Consider the following 16,340-nt stretch of genomic DNA (forward strand, 5'->3'; position numbering starts at 1 on the left):
TCAACCCGCCCTGAGGAAGTGCAGAGGCTGAAAGGCAAGGAAATTGCAACCCCGTATCTCCATGAACATGCCCCAGTCCCAGCTGGAGTCCTCCCCACCAACACACACTCCACACTGGTGTCTTTCTTCTCGCTTTTCAAACTTGACAACAACTCAGCTGTGGGTGTTCAGAGACCTCTGCCTGTCATGCTGACCATTGCTTCCTGGTTCTCTCTCATCTGACTATGCCTGTGTGTTGCCTTTTGTCTTATATTTAGATTTTAGGCTCCTGGAGGCAGGCTGCCTCTGTGTTCTGTGTTTCTGCAGTGGCTAGCACAATGGGCTCCTGGGCTAGGACTGAGGGCCTTGGTGCTAAGATAATAAAAATAAGTAATAAATAATAATAATACATATTTTTAAAATCTTAAGGGCTGCACCCTCTGAGGTGCTGGTCACCTTCAAAGAGACATGAGCACTCAGCACTTTAGAAGATTGGACCCAACCTCTGGACCATATGGAAACAGACCAATGGATTACAGCTTGAGCGTTTCTCTCCATCAGTATCCCATGGTGAGTGCACTTGAGGATGTTGTAAAACTCTCCTTTTGCACTCACATGTGCAGTTCCGTACAACAGGACAGTGGATGAACATTCCCTCCTGACTCTCCCTGGCGATCATGCGCTGAAGCAATGAGGATTGATGTCCCTGGATAACTTTACTCCCACTATAACATCACTGCCGATGTGATTATTATTCACACAACAGTCTCTCAATATCTTCTTCAGGCAGAGCCCCATCGGTGTGGGGAATCTCAGTGCTCGCTGCCTAACAGACCAGCCGCGGCTTCCTCTGTCCTTTCCACCCCTCTCATCCCTCTGAATGTGGAAATAAGAAAGCAACCGCTTTCCCCTGCCAATCCTCCGTTCAAAGCCCAACCTCTGGGAGTCCAGGACCTGGCACAATGCACTCCATTGTCCTTGTCCGATGCTGAGAGGCAGCCAGAACACAAAGACAGGCTGGAGTCACTGTCCAATGCACCAGGAAACCGTAGCCCAGGTCAACAAAAGCATCTTCTCCCACAATGGGAGTCCGAATGCTGGGGAAGCCTGGGGGGGACACTCAATATGTTCTATTGTCTCGGAGGACCCGGGTGTATGGAGGGAATTGTACAATGGGATCAAACAACCTAATTCTGAAGGGGGGGCACTAAAAAGCTGTCCTTCTTCAGATCTCTCCTTATCTCCTTTGCTATCTCCTGGGCTTAGCCTGGGTGTACTGCTTGCAATCACTTCGTAACAAGCCCAGCAAGCCAATCAGGAGCCAAGCACAGCCCTCAGTCCCCTTGATTGAGGTGATTTATAAATGACTCACTGGTTTATATTTGAGCACAGTCCTCTGCACACCTCTACCTGGGGAGCAACTCTCTGCCTGGGCTTTCTTGACACATTTGCAGCTCACCTAGCAGAATTAGTCCTTTCTTCCCTCCAGCAAAGGTGAAGGTAAGTCCCTGCTCCCAACAATGGTGCTCTTTGTCTGGGTGGGCGTGGGGGATTCGCACTGTGGTTGCACAGCCACAGGGTGTGAATTTCAATATTTGGAGACCTGGTTGTTGAATGATTTTTTTTTTTCCTCCAAAGGAGATTTGCAGCAGCAGATATGCCAAGGAATTAGCAACAGCAAAGATCAAGGGGTCTGAGTTATGAAGAAAGGCTACAAGAGCCAAATATGGGAATTAATTATTATGGGATCAAACCCTACAGGCCTTGCTCACACAAACTCCCTCTGAAATTGGTGGCAATTTGCCTGAGCATGGAGAGTTCCTAGTAATTACAGAGCCTGTGGGTCTGGTCTGTTACCTGGGTTTGTGCTGCACCCATTCAGTCCGCGGTGCTTTGCAGGCAAGTCCCTGCCCCAAAGAGTTTGCAACCTAAATCAGACTTTGCGATGCTTCCCACCGAGTTTGCAAGGTGGAGTTTGTGTAGCTTAGCTACGGAATAAATAGCAGGAGCATGGGATAGTGGGGGGGAATATAAAAATCTGTCCCAGCCTAATATACCAAAGAGGAGAAGGGAATTATTGAAGGTGGGATGAAATTAAGAAGAAATTCTAGCCTAGAAATCTGAAGGTGCTTCCTACCAGAGATGTGTTAGATTGAGGGACAGTGTCCAAAGGGAAGCAGTTGGATTTCCATTGCTTGGGAGTTTTAAATCTAGACTAGACGAAGCCTTAGGATCTGTATGATAAGGAACAGTCCTGCCCTGCATGGACCCTAATTAGGTTCCAATTCCTTATACTCTGATCAGTGGAACTATGTTGTGGTGATTCCGCCTCTGTGTGCTGCTAAAATCCATCCACTTCTGACTTGTGCATAGACTGAGAACCTTGGGACAGGTTCTCCCCGGCACGATCCCTGAAGAGGCTCTTATCTACATTGTTATTTGCTGGTCAGCAGAAAGTGCTTTCAAGAACTTGCTGGTATGCACGGAGATGATTTTTTGCGTAGGTTCAAACCCTGGATGTTCTCGTCTGCCCTTACTATTGGGGACGATGGACTAGGTGACCTGCAAGGTGTTTTTCCTTCTCTTATATCAGGTTCCCCGGGGGAGGGAGTGTGTCTGTGTACATGAGAGAACACTAAGCAGGCAACTTGGATAAGAGTGTTCTCAGGTGCTGAAGGAATGCTGCAATCTGCAAACTTCCTAATTCCTGAAACTTACCATTGCCCATGTGCTCTTCAAAGGGCAATAGCAGTCTCAGTGCTCCGGGAACACATAGCCAGAGGGGTCTGTTGGGGGTAGATTTTTCCCCTTAGCCCTCCAATCTCTTTAAGTCAGTTCTCAGTCCTTTCCTGCAGAGCTGTGGAGATGCTGCCTCCATAAGGGGACAGGGAGCTGTGATGGAAAACTTCCCAAGGGCCAAATGCTGATGTTATTGAGATCAGTGGCAAGACTCCCATTGACTCCAGCAACACTGGGATTTGCCCCAAAGAGTGTTCCTAAACTGGGTGATTTTGTAGAATCTAGCAGCCACCCACCTGACAGCACTTGAGAGAAGAGAGGCCCCCAGGGGTTCTTATGACATTTAAACCCTGTAGCCTGCCAAGGGGCTGCTGACCTTGCTCCAGATCAGCTCTGACTGCACTAAGTCAATGGGCTGGCCTGGCCCTTGGAAGCCAGGCTGATGCTGGTGGTGGTGGTGTTATTTTTGGTGGTCTGGAGGAAGGAGTGAATGGGCTTCCCACTGGAGACGTATCAGCCTCACCACTGTTACTGGCCCCCTGGCTGGCAGTCTCAGCAGAGAGGCTAAGGATTGTAGAGGATTTGGAGACTCCACTCCTCTCCAAGCCCTAGAGATGCCTCCTGGGGGATCAGGACTGAGGCCCTGTGGGATGGTGAAAGCAGCACTCTGCTACATCTGTGTGGTGGCCATGGACAGAGGGTATTAGTCTCCAGCTCTGTCACCCTGGCACCTGCACTGAATTGTTCTGATGCAATAAGTGTATTGTTCTTCTGCACTGGAGCAGCGCTGCATTGGAGCCGGCAGAGCTGCTCATTTTTAATTCTATGAGATTAGTGCAGGGAGTGGGTCCTTCCCGCACTTGCTACCCTGATGTCTACTCCTGCTTGGCAAGCATGTGGCTCCAAGCCTCCTTGTACCCTGAATCCATTCCTTTGTAACATGCCTACCTGCCTCCCCTTCTTCCCATAATTAAACTGGGACTAGTTGCAGCTGAAAAGTTGTGCATATGAAAAGTTGGGGCAGGGCTGAGAGCAAGTGGGTTATTTAAACAAATCAGAGAGACTGGGCTAAATTCTGGTCTCATTTATAAGATAGTCAATCCAGAGTAACGCCATAGACTCTAAAGGAGTTACTCCGGATTAACACCAGAGACCAAAATGTGGCCCAGGGAGTGAAAGCATTTTCTTTCATAAACCCCCTTTTCAACCAAATGCTTTGGCTTCACCTGCAGCAACTGGCAGATGTCTGCAGCTCTTATTATTATGGTTACCAAGTGCTCAGCTAGTTTGGTTTGAAACGCCTGTGAAGTGGTACAACAAATATTGGCACTGGCCCAACGGTAGCAGCGAGAGTGCAGAGCCTGAGCTCCTGCAGAGTGCCTGCTCAGGTTTGTTCCTACCTCCCCCCACCCTCTGGCCCCGAAGGACCATCTGCCTATGGAAATAATCTATTAACACTCCCAAATATTTAAACCAAAAGAAACCATTGTTTCAAACCTAGCTGCTGTGAAGCAAAGGGGCCAGACGATGGCCACTGGGCTCCTCACTTTGGGCTGTAGGGGCTGAGCGTGAGAATGTGAGAAAATACAGGCTATGGGGTGAGGTGCGGAGCAGGGCATGCTCCACCTCTGCCACAGCCACCTAATCACCATAGGGTTTTGTACCCACCGCCATTGTATCTGAGCACCTCCCACAGAAAATAAAACCCGGTGACTTCAGGGTTGGGATCTCTGCTTTGGGATCAAGCTTTGGGATTTTTATTTGTAGCTGATCTATCTCCACCCTTCCTTATAGCACTTATTATATGGCCAGATTTTCAAAGTGCGCAGCCCCTAAGGTGACCAGATAGCAAGTGTGTAAAATTAGGACAGGGAGATGTGTGTGCGTGTGTGTGTGTATGGAGGGCTAATAGTGTTGCATAAAACGAAGCCCCTAATACCAGGACATCTAGCAGCCCCCAACCACTCCCACTGGGCACTTTAAAATGTGGCCACTCATGTCTCAGTTCTGGTCTACATGTAAGAAGTGTTCCCAGCATAATTGTTAGTTAGGGCTGTGGATTTTTGTTTTTGTTTTTTACCAATATAGCTATTCCAGTAAAAGTCCTAGCATAGATGCAGTTTTACCAGTATAAGGTGCTGCATACTGGGATGACTGGCATCACCAAATTAAAACCAGCTCTATGGTTATAAGCACTTTTATAAGACTATGTCTGCCCTCGGGGGTGGAGATGCGGGTTGAGGTTCTGCTTTGACTACGCTGGCATAATAAAAGCAGCAAAATTTTTAAGTGCTTAAGCATTGAAATCTCTGGGTTTCAAAAGGACTGGAGATGGAAATGGACAAACCTGTGGATTTTAGAACATTTCCTAGGTAAACTCATTGGGTTCGGGAGGACATGATTAGGAGAGGCTGGGGAAGTGGTCACGGTAGGGGATATGGCGATACAAAGATGAGTGCAGTAGAAATAGAAAAAGACTAAGTTTTCTGAGGCAGGGGCTTTTTACTATGTGTATGTACAGCACCTAGCATCATGGGGCCCTCACCCTGACTGAGTCCACTAGGTGGTACTAGAATGCAGATAGTGAACCCCAGCACGAACAGGAAGGTGGAGTGCATTTGATCAGCATTCCTTGGAATGAGTGAGTTACATGACATTCTGAAACAACTTGCACTGGTTTAGAACAGACCCTTCTTTCTCCTGGAGCCTGTGTGATCGGCTAACCAGAAGAGAGGCTAAATGAAGGAAGGGGAAATAAAAGATGAGTAATGTGGTATGTTCAAAACTGTGTTTAAATTACAAACTATCACTTTAAATGTAAGGGGTTTCCTGATCCTAGTTGGAGGCTCAGGGACCTCTGTAGGGAAGTGTGCAGTCTGAGTCTTCTGCAGAAAGTCCAGTCTGCAAAAAAGCCAGCATAGAGCAAGGTGGGATGAGTGGTGCCTCTCTGCCTTAGCGAGCAGCCTGCATGGTCTCTCTGCATTTGATTGTTTGTATGTTTGATTTCTGAATTCTAAGAAATAAATCATGTTATGTTGCAACCTTTCAGAAAGAGTAGCTAACTTTCTGCGTGCATGCCATGAACCTAACAGGTGGGTGTTAAGAGGGGTAAGATGTTGTTTAATTTGGGCAAGAGAACTTGCCACTATGGGAGTGTCATAGAAATACACTTGGTGCTGGATCCTCAGCTTTGGTAAACCTACATACCCCTGTTGACTTCCGTGGAGTTGCACCAATTTACACCAGCTGAGGATCTGGCCCTTAGTCTTCTCAAAAAATTCCCTGCCGTTTCAATGGTTTCTATTTAATTTCCACAGAGGGAAAGCAGGAAGTGACTGGACATGATTTTAGCAGGTTTGGTTTGTTTAAAGTTTCTTCAGCACAGTCCCATTCCCCTCTCCAGAGTCACACCCACAGCATGTTGAGAAAACATCACAGGTATCCCAATTGCATGACATGGTTGGTTCCCTTGTGGCCTCCAGGGCATCCCTACAGCGCTGCTGGCTCTGACAGAGGCATTGAGGCTCATCCACTCCCACACTCCACTTGCAGCTGTGTTTGTAGCATTGCTTGCTGGGCCTCTTGACGTATCTAGGTAGGAGTGACCAGAAGGGCTAGAGACAGCACTGCAAGGTCAGACAGAGAAGGCTCCAGTGAGCTAGTGCAGGTACAGTGCTTGTGGTTCCCATGTGCACTGGGAACCAACATGGTTAGACAGCACTGGTTCACATGGACTAAACCAATAGGCCTAATCCTGGATATTGCACCCAAAGTTTTACTCCTGTGATGGGCATTTTATGGGTACATGAGGTTTTGCAGACTTTGCTTGAACAGCCTTGAATGTGCAATGGTTTGTTATAAAACTTCCTCATCTAGTGTAGACCCATAGGCAAAAGACATTTTAAATGAAGCTTAATCTAAGGTTTGGAGACCCTGAATTTATTGAGACATTAAGAAATCAGGGAGAAAACCACAGGAGGCAGGAGTGAGACACATCATGTGTAAAAAAAAGTCACATGTAAATGATTTGCATTTTCTCCCTAAACATAATGGGCCAAATTCCTCTTTGTGAAGCTCCATTGGAGACCCTTCACTTACTCCAGGAGTGAATCTGGCCCTATTTTAAACAAGATACAGTCCAACTGCTCTCAGAGAAAGTCAAGTTCCCACCCAGTTTTGCTAGTTTTAACTCACGTGCCCTGGATCTGAAGTTTCCTTCTTTCTCCAACACTGTCAGCACCAAACAGTTGTTTTGTGCTGTCGGATCCTATCAACACTGAGCAGAAACTTCAATGTGACTTTCTCTCCCCAGACACAGCTATCAACAGTGCCGGGACAAGCGATAAGGGGTTGCCATTTGTGGCAGCGAAGCGGGTGCTAGGAAAAAAACCTGTGCTTGGCACACCTGGAGTGGTTTGAAACTGGCAGGACACGAGTTAACCAGTCAGGAGCTCACAGGGCACCCTGCAACATTGCAACTCAGCTGATACTTTGTGCTTGTCTGATCTCATGGAACAATTTATTTTGCCTGTTCCATATCCTTGCTGTGAAACAGTTCTGCTTCAATTCTGTGTGTGCTCAGAATTGTATGCCCTGGTTTAAGGAGTGTTCCTTTATTTTTCACTCTCTAGGCCCAGATTACCATGTGCTCGTCACTTATAATCAAGGCCATATTTCCCACTGCACTGCACTTAGCACCCTGCAACACCCTCTGAAACACTGATGGGCCTTGCTTCTCAAAAGAGCTCCTCACTCAAGGTGTTTCCACCATACAGAGACTCCTGAGAATCTGGCCACTTGTTTTGGTGCCTAAACAGAAACTGAGTTCTTTGGAGAATCTGGCCCCAAGTTAACAAAATGATGGATGGCAGCACAGCATTTTACTGGCTTTGGGATCCCGTCACCATAGATAACTTGCATTGTCTCTGGTCAGCGTTTTGCTGCTGTGACGAAGGCAAAACGCTATCTTGAGTATGTCTCCACCTGTTCACCTCCGTGTTACTCCTTCACCACCACGACAGCTGGCTTACCCTTTCGTTCACTGCAACATCAGGTGACTCCTGCTCTTTACTTCTGAAATCTCAAAGGTTTAGCCTGCTGTTTGATCTAGGGCAAGGCCATTGATAAGCCAGCTCAAGAACTTGACTCTCTCCGAGAGGCTGACATCATCGGCCTGTTTGTTCAAGATGAATTTAATCATGAGAATATTTCCCTCCCCTCCACACTTGCTGTGTTTATTATTTTTTTCACATTTGCCAGCCCTTTTGCTCAGCGGCAAGACTTCACTAAAGAGCTGTGGTATAGTCAGCAGATTCAGTCCCTCTGATGGCATGACAGGCACACTCTTCAGAGAGCAACGGGATTGAGAAATAAAGCTTCACACACCTGAAACTTAGGCCAGGGTCATTGGAGTTTGTGATCTTTTGCTAAGACTTGATTTGGATTTTAGAATGAGCCATGGGGGACTAAGAATCTGGAGAAAGCCCGGGTGGGGGTGACTTGTGGAATCTGGAGTGGAGCCAGGAGTAACTCTGTATCCAAAACAAGCTGTAGGGGACTGAGAATTTTGGAGTGAACCTGGGGTGGGAGGGAGAACTGGAAATCTGGAGGGATGGGGCTCCTGGGGTGAGCCTAGGTGAGCTGGCAATCTGGACCAAGTCCAGTGGGGAGTGACTGTGAATCTCGAGTGAGTCTGGAGTGACTGGGCTTCCAGAATGAGCTATGGGGAGCTGGGAATCTGAAGCAAGTCCAGGGGTGTGGGGATTAAAGAATCTAGAATGAGCCTGGAGGGAATGAACTTGAAATTTGGGTCCAGCCTGGGGCTGTGTTTAGGGTGAGCCTGAGCAAAGTCTCAAATGACCCTGTCTTCATAATGGAAAAAACAAGAAAGGGATTGCCAGTCGAAGTGCTGACATCTAGAGGGTTCTGAACCCAGTGACCAATGATGCAGGAAGGGAAGGTCTCCTTGCACATGGTCAGACCACTGCTGCCTCACTCCTTGCCCTGTCATGTAAGCCAGGCAGGGGCAGTTTGAATAGAGACCTATCGAGTGTCAGGAGAAAATGGTCTTGGTCATGCAGTAAGTGACACTCCTCTGAGTCAGCACTGACCCACTCCCGAGACTGGTATTAGAGAGCCCAGCGCTGTTGGAGGTGCTGTATTTTGGATGATGGGTGCAACCTAGGTCTGGCTCCATGTGATCATTAGTGTTTTTGTGGCTCATGTCACTGTATGAGAGTTGTCAACCTCAGATCCCTGGCCAAATTTCCATTAGCACCATCATGCTGCCGACCTATATTCCCCCAGCCATTTCAGCTGCCTGCATTATCCCTTGCTTCCTGCCCCAGACTTCTGTGCTATGTTACTGCACATTGTTCAAATCTTCCAGATTCCACCCCAGAGGTGGTTACCTCTCAGCTAACAGTGACATCATTCCTCTGGGCATACACTTCTGGGTGTAATCCTGGCTCCAGCAGGGCCAGGATTTCACCCGGGATGTTTAGGACCTGATCCTGAGCAGTGCTGAGCCTGAGGGGCAAGGCTATAGGAGCTGAGCGTGCTTGGCACCTCTCTGGCTCGGTCCTCTGCTGTGTAACACACTTGGGATGATATTTTCAGGCTTGACCAGGCAGGTGACACCATTGCCAGGTATTTAGAAGGCGCATCTGCACAGTAGCTCTATTGCTGTGGTATCAGCCATTGGTCTCCATTAACGTCCCTCTCTATCAGAATGGAAAATGCTTTGGGAGCTAGTATAGATGGGAGCAAGCCATGGTCGATACTCATTCCAGGCAATCTATTAGGCTCCTGGTTTTACCAGATGCTTGTCCCACAATACTCAGTATGGGTTGGGCCAGAAGTGTCCAGAGAAAGAAAGAGTTTAGCCATTGCAAAAACCTCAACTGCACTCAATAATCTTCCTACCTGTGGTGAAATATTTCAAAGAAAGCTGACCTGCTTGGAAGCTGCTGTCTGACTCAAATTGTCTAGTACCATCTGCACCTCCAGCTCTGTTCTAATGAGCGTGAACCTTTGTCTTTGGCGAAAGCCTGGAGGGAAAGCACAGTTTAGGAGGCTGGGACAGCAGATTCCCATAGGAGTGTGTGACTGCTCTGTACAAAGCTATAGCCTGCAGCCGTATGACCTTGGGCTAAGATCTCATCAGCTCTCAAGATTGGACTTGGAGACCTCTCAAGATATATCTATGCTGTAATCAGAGGTGTGATTGCAGCACATGGAGACATACCTGAGTGTCAGGATCCCAACAAGGACAATCAGGCCAAGGGTCAGAGTAGGGTCAAACCTGAGGCTGGGAGTAGCAGAGGACTTTCATAGTCAGGTTCCAGGCCAGGGGAGATACCAAGGATCAGAGTCCAAGAATCAGAGTCCAAGTCAGAAGGCAAAGTGAAAATCGAACCAAGGTCAAAGCCAGGATTTGCACAGGGAGCAAGGATGGTCATGGCAGTCACAGATGTCACAGATGTTCTTTGGGTTTATATCGAGTGGGGAGCCAATGATGAGCCCTGGGGCTGCTGCCAGTCAGACCCCTTGATGCAGGACTTTCCATGGGCTGTGTTCATAGCAGGTCATGGGCAGTGGAGTGCAAGCTAGTTACAGCTGCTACTGGGTGGCAGCCTGCTGCTGTCAGCTGCCTAGTAGTTCTATAGGGTCTGGGTTCTGGATCTGTGAAGTCATACCCTGAGCTAGCTTTAATCTAGCTAGTTCGGGTACCACTAACAATGAAACCCTCCCCGTTTAGACTAGGAAGCCTGCCTAAACTGGGAGGGCTTCAGTCCCACATTGCCATGCCTTGCTTACTACTGTTGTTCCAGCTAGCTAGATCAAAGCTTTCTTTGGTATGTCTCCACATGCTGCAATCTCACCTCTGATTACAGGGTAGACACACACGCTAAAGGGAAACCACTCTTTCCCCTGAGTCACTACTGAGCCAGGGTCTGGGAATGGGGCTATGCTGCTGGGATTCCATCATTCAAATAATGGAAGACCACAGTCCTAGCCTCACGTAGACCCGGTCTATGCTAGACATGTTTGCTAGTAGTAATGGCAGATGGGGTGTGATCTCTTTTATGACATTCTGATACCAGCAAATGCCCTGGTGTAGATGCAGTTGGACTGGCAAAAGAAGTCCTTTTGCCAGTATATCTGATTTCATTTGACAACTGTTATAAGTTATCCTGGCAGAAGAGCTCTTTTTCTGGTATAAACTGTGTCTACGCTAGGAAGATTTGCCAGGATAGCCATACTGATATAGCTGTACCAGCAAACTCTTTCTAGTGTAGACAAGGCCCTAGTCACTAAAGATCCCTTGGGGCTGTTCTCAAGAGATGGGGTGTTGCTGGTTGTTCTCTGTCCACATTTTGAGGGTGGTAATTAATGTTTTGCCTCCCTAAGATCATCCCATGTGTTCAGTTGGCTATAGTATCCTCCACTTCCCATCCCAAACTGGTGTGTTGTACTGATGTGCATTTCAGTGGTGCATGGCGCAATCCTCATATACAGCCTCTAAAGCACCTTGCAGTTTATAATGATTCCTTTTTCCTGACTAGCTTTTGCCCCAGGCCATGTGCCTTGTGTTCAGGTATTTTAGGAACAGTGTTTCTCCAGATCTGTGGCCTGGATGTCACATTGTTTTTATCCACCTCAAGACATGCCCAGACAGAGAGATTTTTCTCCTAGCATGTCAGACAGCAAGCCCAGGCCTACTGCCCTCATTCACGCAAATGGTTCCTTTTTGGCAGTCACACGAGATAATCCAGTTCCATTCTGAATCCGGACTGGGCTACAATGCAGAAAATACACAGAAAGTGCAAAAAGCCAAATTCATCCACTGATTTCAGTGGGCTGCCCCAGGGATGAATTAGGCTCAAAACATTTAATGTTAATGGCATCACTCCCAGACCGAGGGTCTGTCTACAGTGCAATTCAAGGTATGATTGCAGCTCAACAGGGCCACCTAGAGGATTCAGGGCACCTGGGGCAAAGCAATTTCAGGGACCTTTCCATAAAAAAAGTTGCTATATTATAGAATACCATATTCTCATGGGGGCCCCTATGAGGCCTGGGGCAAATTGCCCCTCAGAATCCCCGACCCATCCTGCTCCTTGTCCCCTGACCATCCCCCCGAGACCCTCCCAACCACCACCATGGGACACCACACCCCACCAACCCTCCCTGCTCCCTGTCCCCTGACTGCTCCGACCCCCATCCAGCCACCCACCAAGTCCTGACAGACCACCAGAATGCCTACAATCCAACCCCCCATTCCCCCACCCCTGACCACGCCCCCCCAGAACCTCTGCCCCCTCCATGTCCCCTGACTGTCTCCGGGACTCCCTGTCTCTTATCCAACTCCCCCACCCCAGCCCCGGCCCCGGCTCCCTTATCATGCCGCTTACCCCTGCCTTCTCCCTCTCCCAGAGCCTCAGCATGCCATGTTCAGGAGTGGCCCTGGACAGCACTGCAGCAGCATGGCTCCGCAGCCCCGCGCCCTTACCAGGTGGCTCTGAGTGGGAGGAGCTCAGGCCCCACCCGAGCCACGCCGCTTTAGCTGTATCCAGGGCCACTCCTGGATGTGGCATGCTGAGGTGCCGGATGATGGGGGAAGGTGGAGGTGGGGGGGGAGCCTCCGACATTCTCGTGGGGGCCCCTGCAGGGCCTGGGGCCTAGGGCAAAATGCTCCATTTGCCCCCCTCTCTGGGCAGCCCTGCAGCTCAATAGACATATGAGGGTTAGCTGTATCTGTGCTGGCGTGGCTGAAAATTAGCAGCGTAGATGTGGCGGCACAAGATTCAGAGCAGGCTAGCAATGCAAGCGCAAGCCCAGGTTGCCCGGCATATTTGCATGCCCACTGCCATGTTTACACTGCTAATTTAGTTAAAGCTAGAGCAGGTATGTCTAACCAAGCTGCCATCAGGCCTCAGATTGCAGTGTTGACAAAATACTCGATGCAGCCAGCACATAGCTTTTCCTCTGGAAACCTTTATTCCTTCTCTCTGACCACCCCCTTCTCCCAGGCTTTCTCAGAGGATGGGCTCAATGTCACGTAGGCCTTTGTCTACACGGGGAAATTGACTGGAAGAGCTATTGCAGCAGTTCCTTATTGTCTGCATGACCCTGTTTTCAGATGCTTTGCTTCCTGCCACCCCCAACAGCATGGAAGATGCCATTCTGGAGCAAAAAATGGCATCCTCTGGGCAGCGTGACCTTACATGCACCATATGTGTGAGGTTCTGCTGTGCAGAGCAAAATGGTGTCCTCCACACACAAGGATATCCATGACAGCATCCATTGGTTGCATGACCCCACTAGGTGTCACAACCTATAGTATGAGAACCCCAGAGCTATTTCTATCATTGCACTATTCTGGAATTGAGTGATTTTTATTCTGGAACCGAGTATTCATATAGGGAGCTATTCTGGAATAGTTTATTCCACTATAGACATTCTGTTCAATTTCCCCGTGCAAACAAGGCCTTAATCCTAGTTTACACTGGACGCTCTGGATATTCCTGGGCCCAGTAGAAAACAATTTTGAGAAAGACATAAGGAGAATTTGTTATTCAAGTACTCCCAGAATTTTGGATGTAAAATGGCACCTGGTTCTAAACTAAAACGCAGCCAATGCAATACCCAAAACCACTTTGGATTTAGCTGTCACACAGATGGGTCAACTCCAGAATCTTCTATTTGATTTCCTCTAAAATTTAGAGTTGTGGTAAAACAGGATCTGGATAAAAACCTACTCTGGTTTTGGTTCGGTAAGGCCAAAATATCCACTGACAAGGTTTTGCACAATGAAAACCTGACCCTATTATGCCCAGTCTCTTGAAACAAAGGTCCAGGCCTAAATCTATGTAGCTCCATTGACATGAATGGAGCTATAGACGAGATTCTGCCGAATTCACATCTTTCAGCAATGTGCATTTCATTTCTTGAAAACTATTCCCTGAAATCCCAGCTTCTTTCCCGTCCTTGACGTGTGTGATGGGCAATGACATACTTAAATAAATGCCAGACAAAAATAATTATTCACATCCTTGTTTCAAATTTATGCATTCCCCCTCCCCACCCTCAGACTCATCAGCTCATAATGGTTCTCCCCTCTCCTCTGATGGCTTTGTTTATACTAAAGTGAGGCATGGGGAGTTTATTATCTTCCCCTGCTGACACCTAGATATTGCACAGGACTGGTCAAACAGGACTGTTTTGCATCATTATCATATAAATAGGTCAGCAACTGTTACATCTCTGTGTGAGAGAAAATTGTTCCCAGCTTCTGACAGGAATCAAATATTAGCCCACAGCTCTGAGCAGGACAGAATAGCAACTCTAAATGCAAATATGAAACACTAAAGGTGTTATGTTTGTAGATGAATTAATGAGGCACTGTAGCTGGAACCTCTTGGTTAAAAGCTGCCCTGTACTCATAATGTTAATATATCCCACTGCACAGTGCTTCACAGACATGCTAATTAATCCTTTCAGCAGTGCTGTGACGTATCATTAACCTCATTTTATGCATGGTGAAACTGAGGCATGGAAAAATCAGGTGACTTTCCCAAGCCCAAACAGTAAGTCATTGACAGAGCCAAGATTAGAACTGTACTTCCTGACATCTAGTCCTGTGCACATTCCTTTAGACCAAATTGCCTCACTTATGAGTTTGTCTCAGAGGTGGTGACCCAGCTTGGAAACAGACAATCCCTTGCCCCAGAAGCCTGCTTGTGAAGGGGAAAGAAGTCATTTAGGAGACAGAATACTCCAGAGGAAACCCTAAATGCCTGGATGAAGGAGGCTAGACCAAGTCTCTCTTTTTCTTCTCCTATAACTTCACTTGGTGGCCAGTTCTGCTCACTTTGATTCCTGTCTTCTCCTTTGTCTTATCTCGGAAGGATTTGAAGGACACAGAGATGAACCAAGCCCGACCTCGCTATGTCGTCGACCGGGCTGCGTATTCTGTCAACTTCTTCGATGAAGAATTTGAGAAGAAAAAGAGAAGTTACCCGCTTGGGGAAAAAGTCAAGAACCTTTTCAGGTAATGTGGAATGCTACTGAATCTCCTTTGGAGCATGTTGCCTGGTCAGATTTGGCTCAGCAGTGTGGTGTTTGGGGGCGTGGAGAGAAGAGGAGGAGAGAGTGTGAACCCTAAGATCAATACAACATTTGCATTTTTAAAAATTCCAAGGGAAACATTTTAAAGCAAATAAATAGTCTCCTGTGGCATTTTACAACCCAGGCATTGCAGCATAGGGGAAGCAATGACAACCTGTTAGTAATTTTCTAGTCAGTTTCACAATTAGTAGAGAGATTTTTCAAAGGCACAAAGGGTGGTAGGCAACCAACTGCCGCTGAAGCAGTCCACGACTCCGGAGATTTGATTCACACACACACAAAGGCTCTGTCATGCAGCTCTGGCTGCATAAAAGAACCTTGAAATAATCAGAAATGGCCCCTTGAAAATACCCCACATATCTGGGGACTCCTCAACTGCCATAGACCTAGTGTAAGGGCTCTGCATCTGCCCTGTTATCAGCTCCCATCATAGGGAGTGAATCAGGGGCAAGACAGGAGTGCACTGCATTATGGCTAGTCCTTGCTTCCCAGGGTCTAGCATAGGCCAGCTGCTTTCACTTACATTGGGTGCAGGGCCCTGCCTCAGAATACAGGGAGTGCAAAATTGGCTTAAAGCCACTTTAACACTCCTCCAACATGTATGGAGTCCTGACCCTGGCCCCAGGACAGCAATGGACTAACTGAGAGTCAGGCCCTGCAAGCTAATAGCTAACTGAGCACAGATATTTGGAGTGGAAAGATTTCTGCACTCTGAAATCATGACGGACGGCTGTTTGAGGTGCTCCCTGGGCTTTGGGTAGGTGAAGCCATAGGCTGGCAAGCCTTTGTTAAACTCGACACATTGATGCCTCAGAGGCTGTGGCTGTTCTCATGTTGACTTTAGATTTGGGTGGCATCCAGGTGCTTTTTAAGTGGAGTGAGTTTTTCAATAAGCCCCAGGAATAACTGCTCTCTATCTCACTTCGCTGAAGTACGGAACAGCACCACCCCAGGGAGAAAATGCAATCACAGCTGCTGGAGATTAATATATCTGGGATAAGCAGAGCTGAGTAATGAATATATATTTGATTGGGTTTGCAGTGCAATTGAAAGGTAAAAGGAGTTTATGGTTTTCACTTCAAATGAATCAGTCTGCAGTGTGCCATGACACCAGAAATGAAGGCAGCCTGGCTGTGCTCAGAAGAATGCTTTTACTTTGCATTTGTATAGAAAACATCTTTCATCCAAGTATCTCCATGGGCTTTGCAGACATTAACTGAGGAAGGCTGTACATATATTGTTAGATCCATAGGACTGATAGGTAAGCTGAGGTTCACTGACATGCTTAAAGCCTTATAATGAGTCAGTGGCAGAAAGGAGAACAGAACCTAGAGAAACCTGCGTAGAGAAACCCTGCAAGTCCTATGTTCTAACCACTGAAGAAAGATACTGCCTGAGATCCCTGAACAGTTCAGGAGATGTAGATGTAAGATCTTACTTTAATTTCAATAGCAGATATATGTCTAAATCCCTGTAATTGCTTTGGAAAC

General features: G+C 47.6%; 1 protein-coding gene across 1 annotated transcript in view; it reads left to right on the top strand.

The window, feature by feature from the left end:
• The first annotated feature begins 1,384 nt into the window (after positions 1 to 1,384).
• SLC26A9 (solute carrier family 26 member 9) overlaps positions 1,385 to 16,340 on the top strand; it is a 49,084-nt gene continuing 34,128 nt past the window's right edge. Inside the window, exons 1-2 of the mRNA XM_050952334.1 lie at positions 1,385 to 1,479; positions 14,631 to 14,773. Of these exons, the coding sequence (XP_050808291.1) occupies positions 14,649 to 14,773 (125 nt within the window). The 5' untranslated portion in view covers positions 1,385 to 1,479; positions 14,631 to 14,648. The remainder of the gene's footprint in view (positions 1,480 to 14,630; positions 14,774 to 16,340) is intronic.

The sequence above is a fragment of the Gopherus flavomarginatus genome, chromosome 5 (assembly GCF_025201925.1).
Source record: "Gopherus flavomarginatus isolate rGopFla2 chromosome 5, rGopFla2.mat.asm, whole genome shotgun sequence".
Classification (NCBI taxonomy): domain Eukaryota; kingdom Metazoa; phylum Chordata; order Testudines; family Testudinidae; genus Gopherus; species Gopherus flavomarginatus.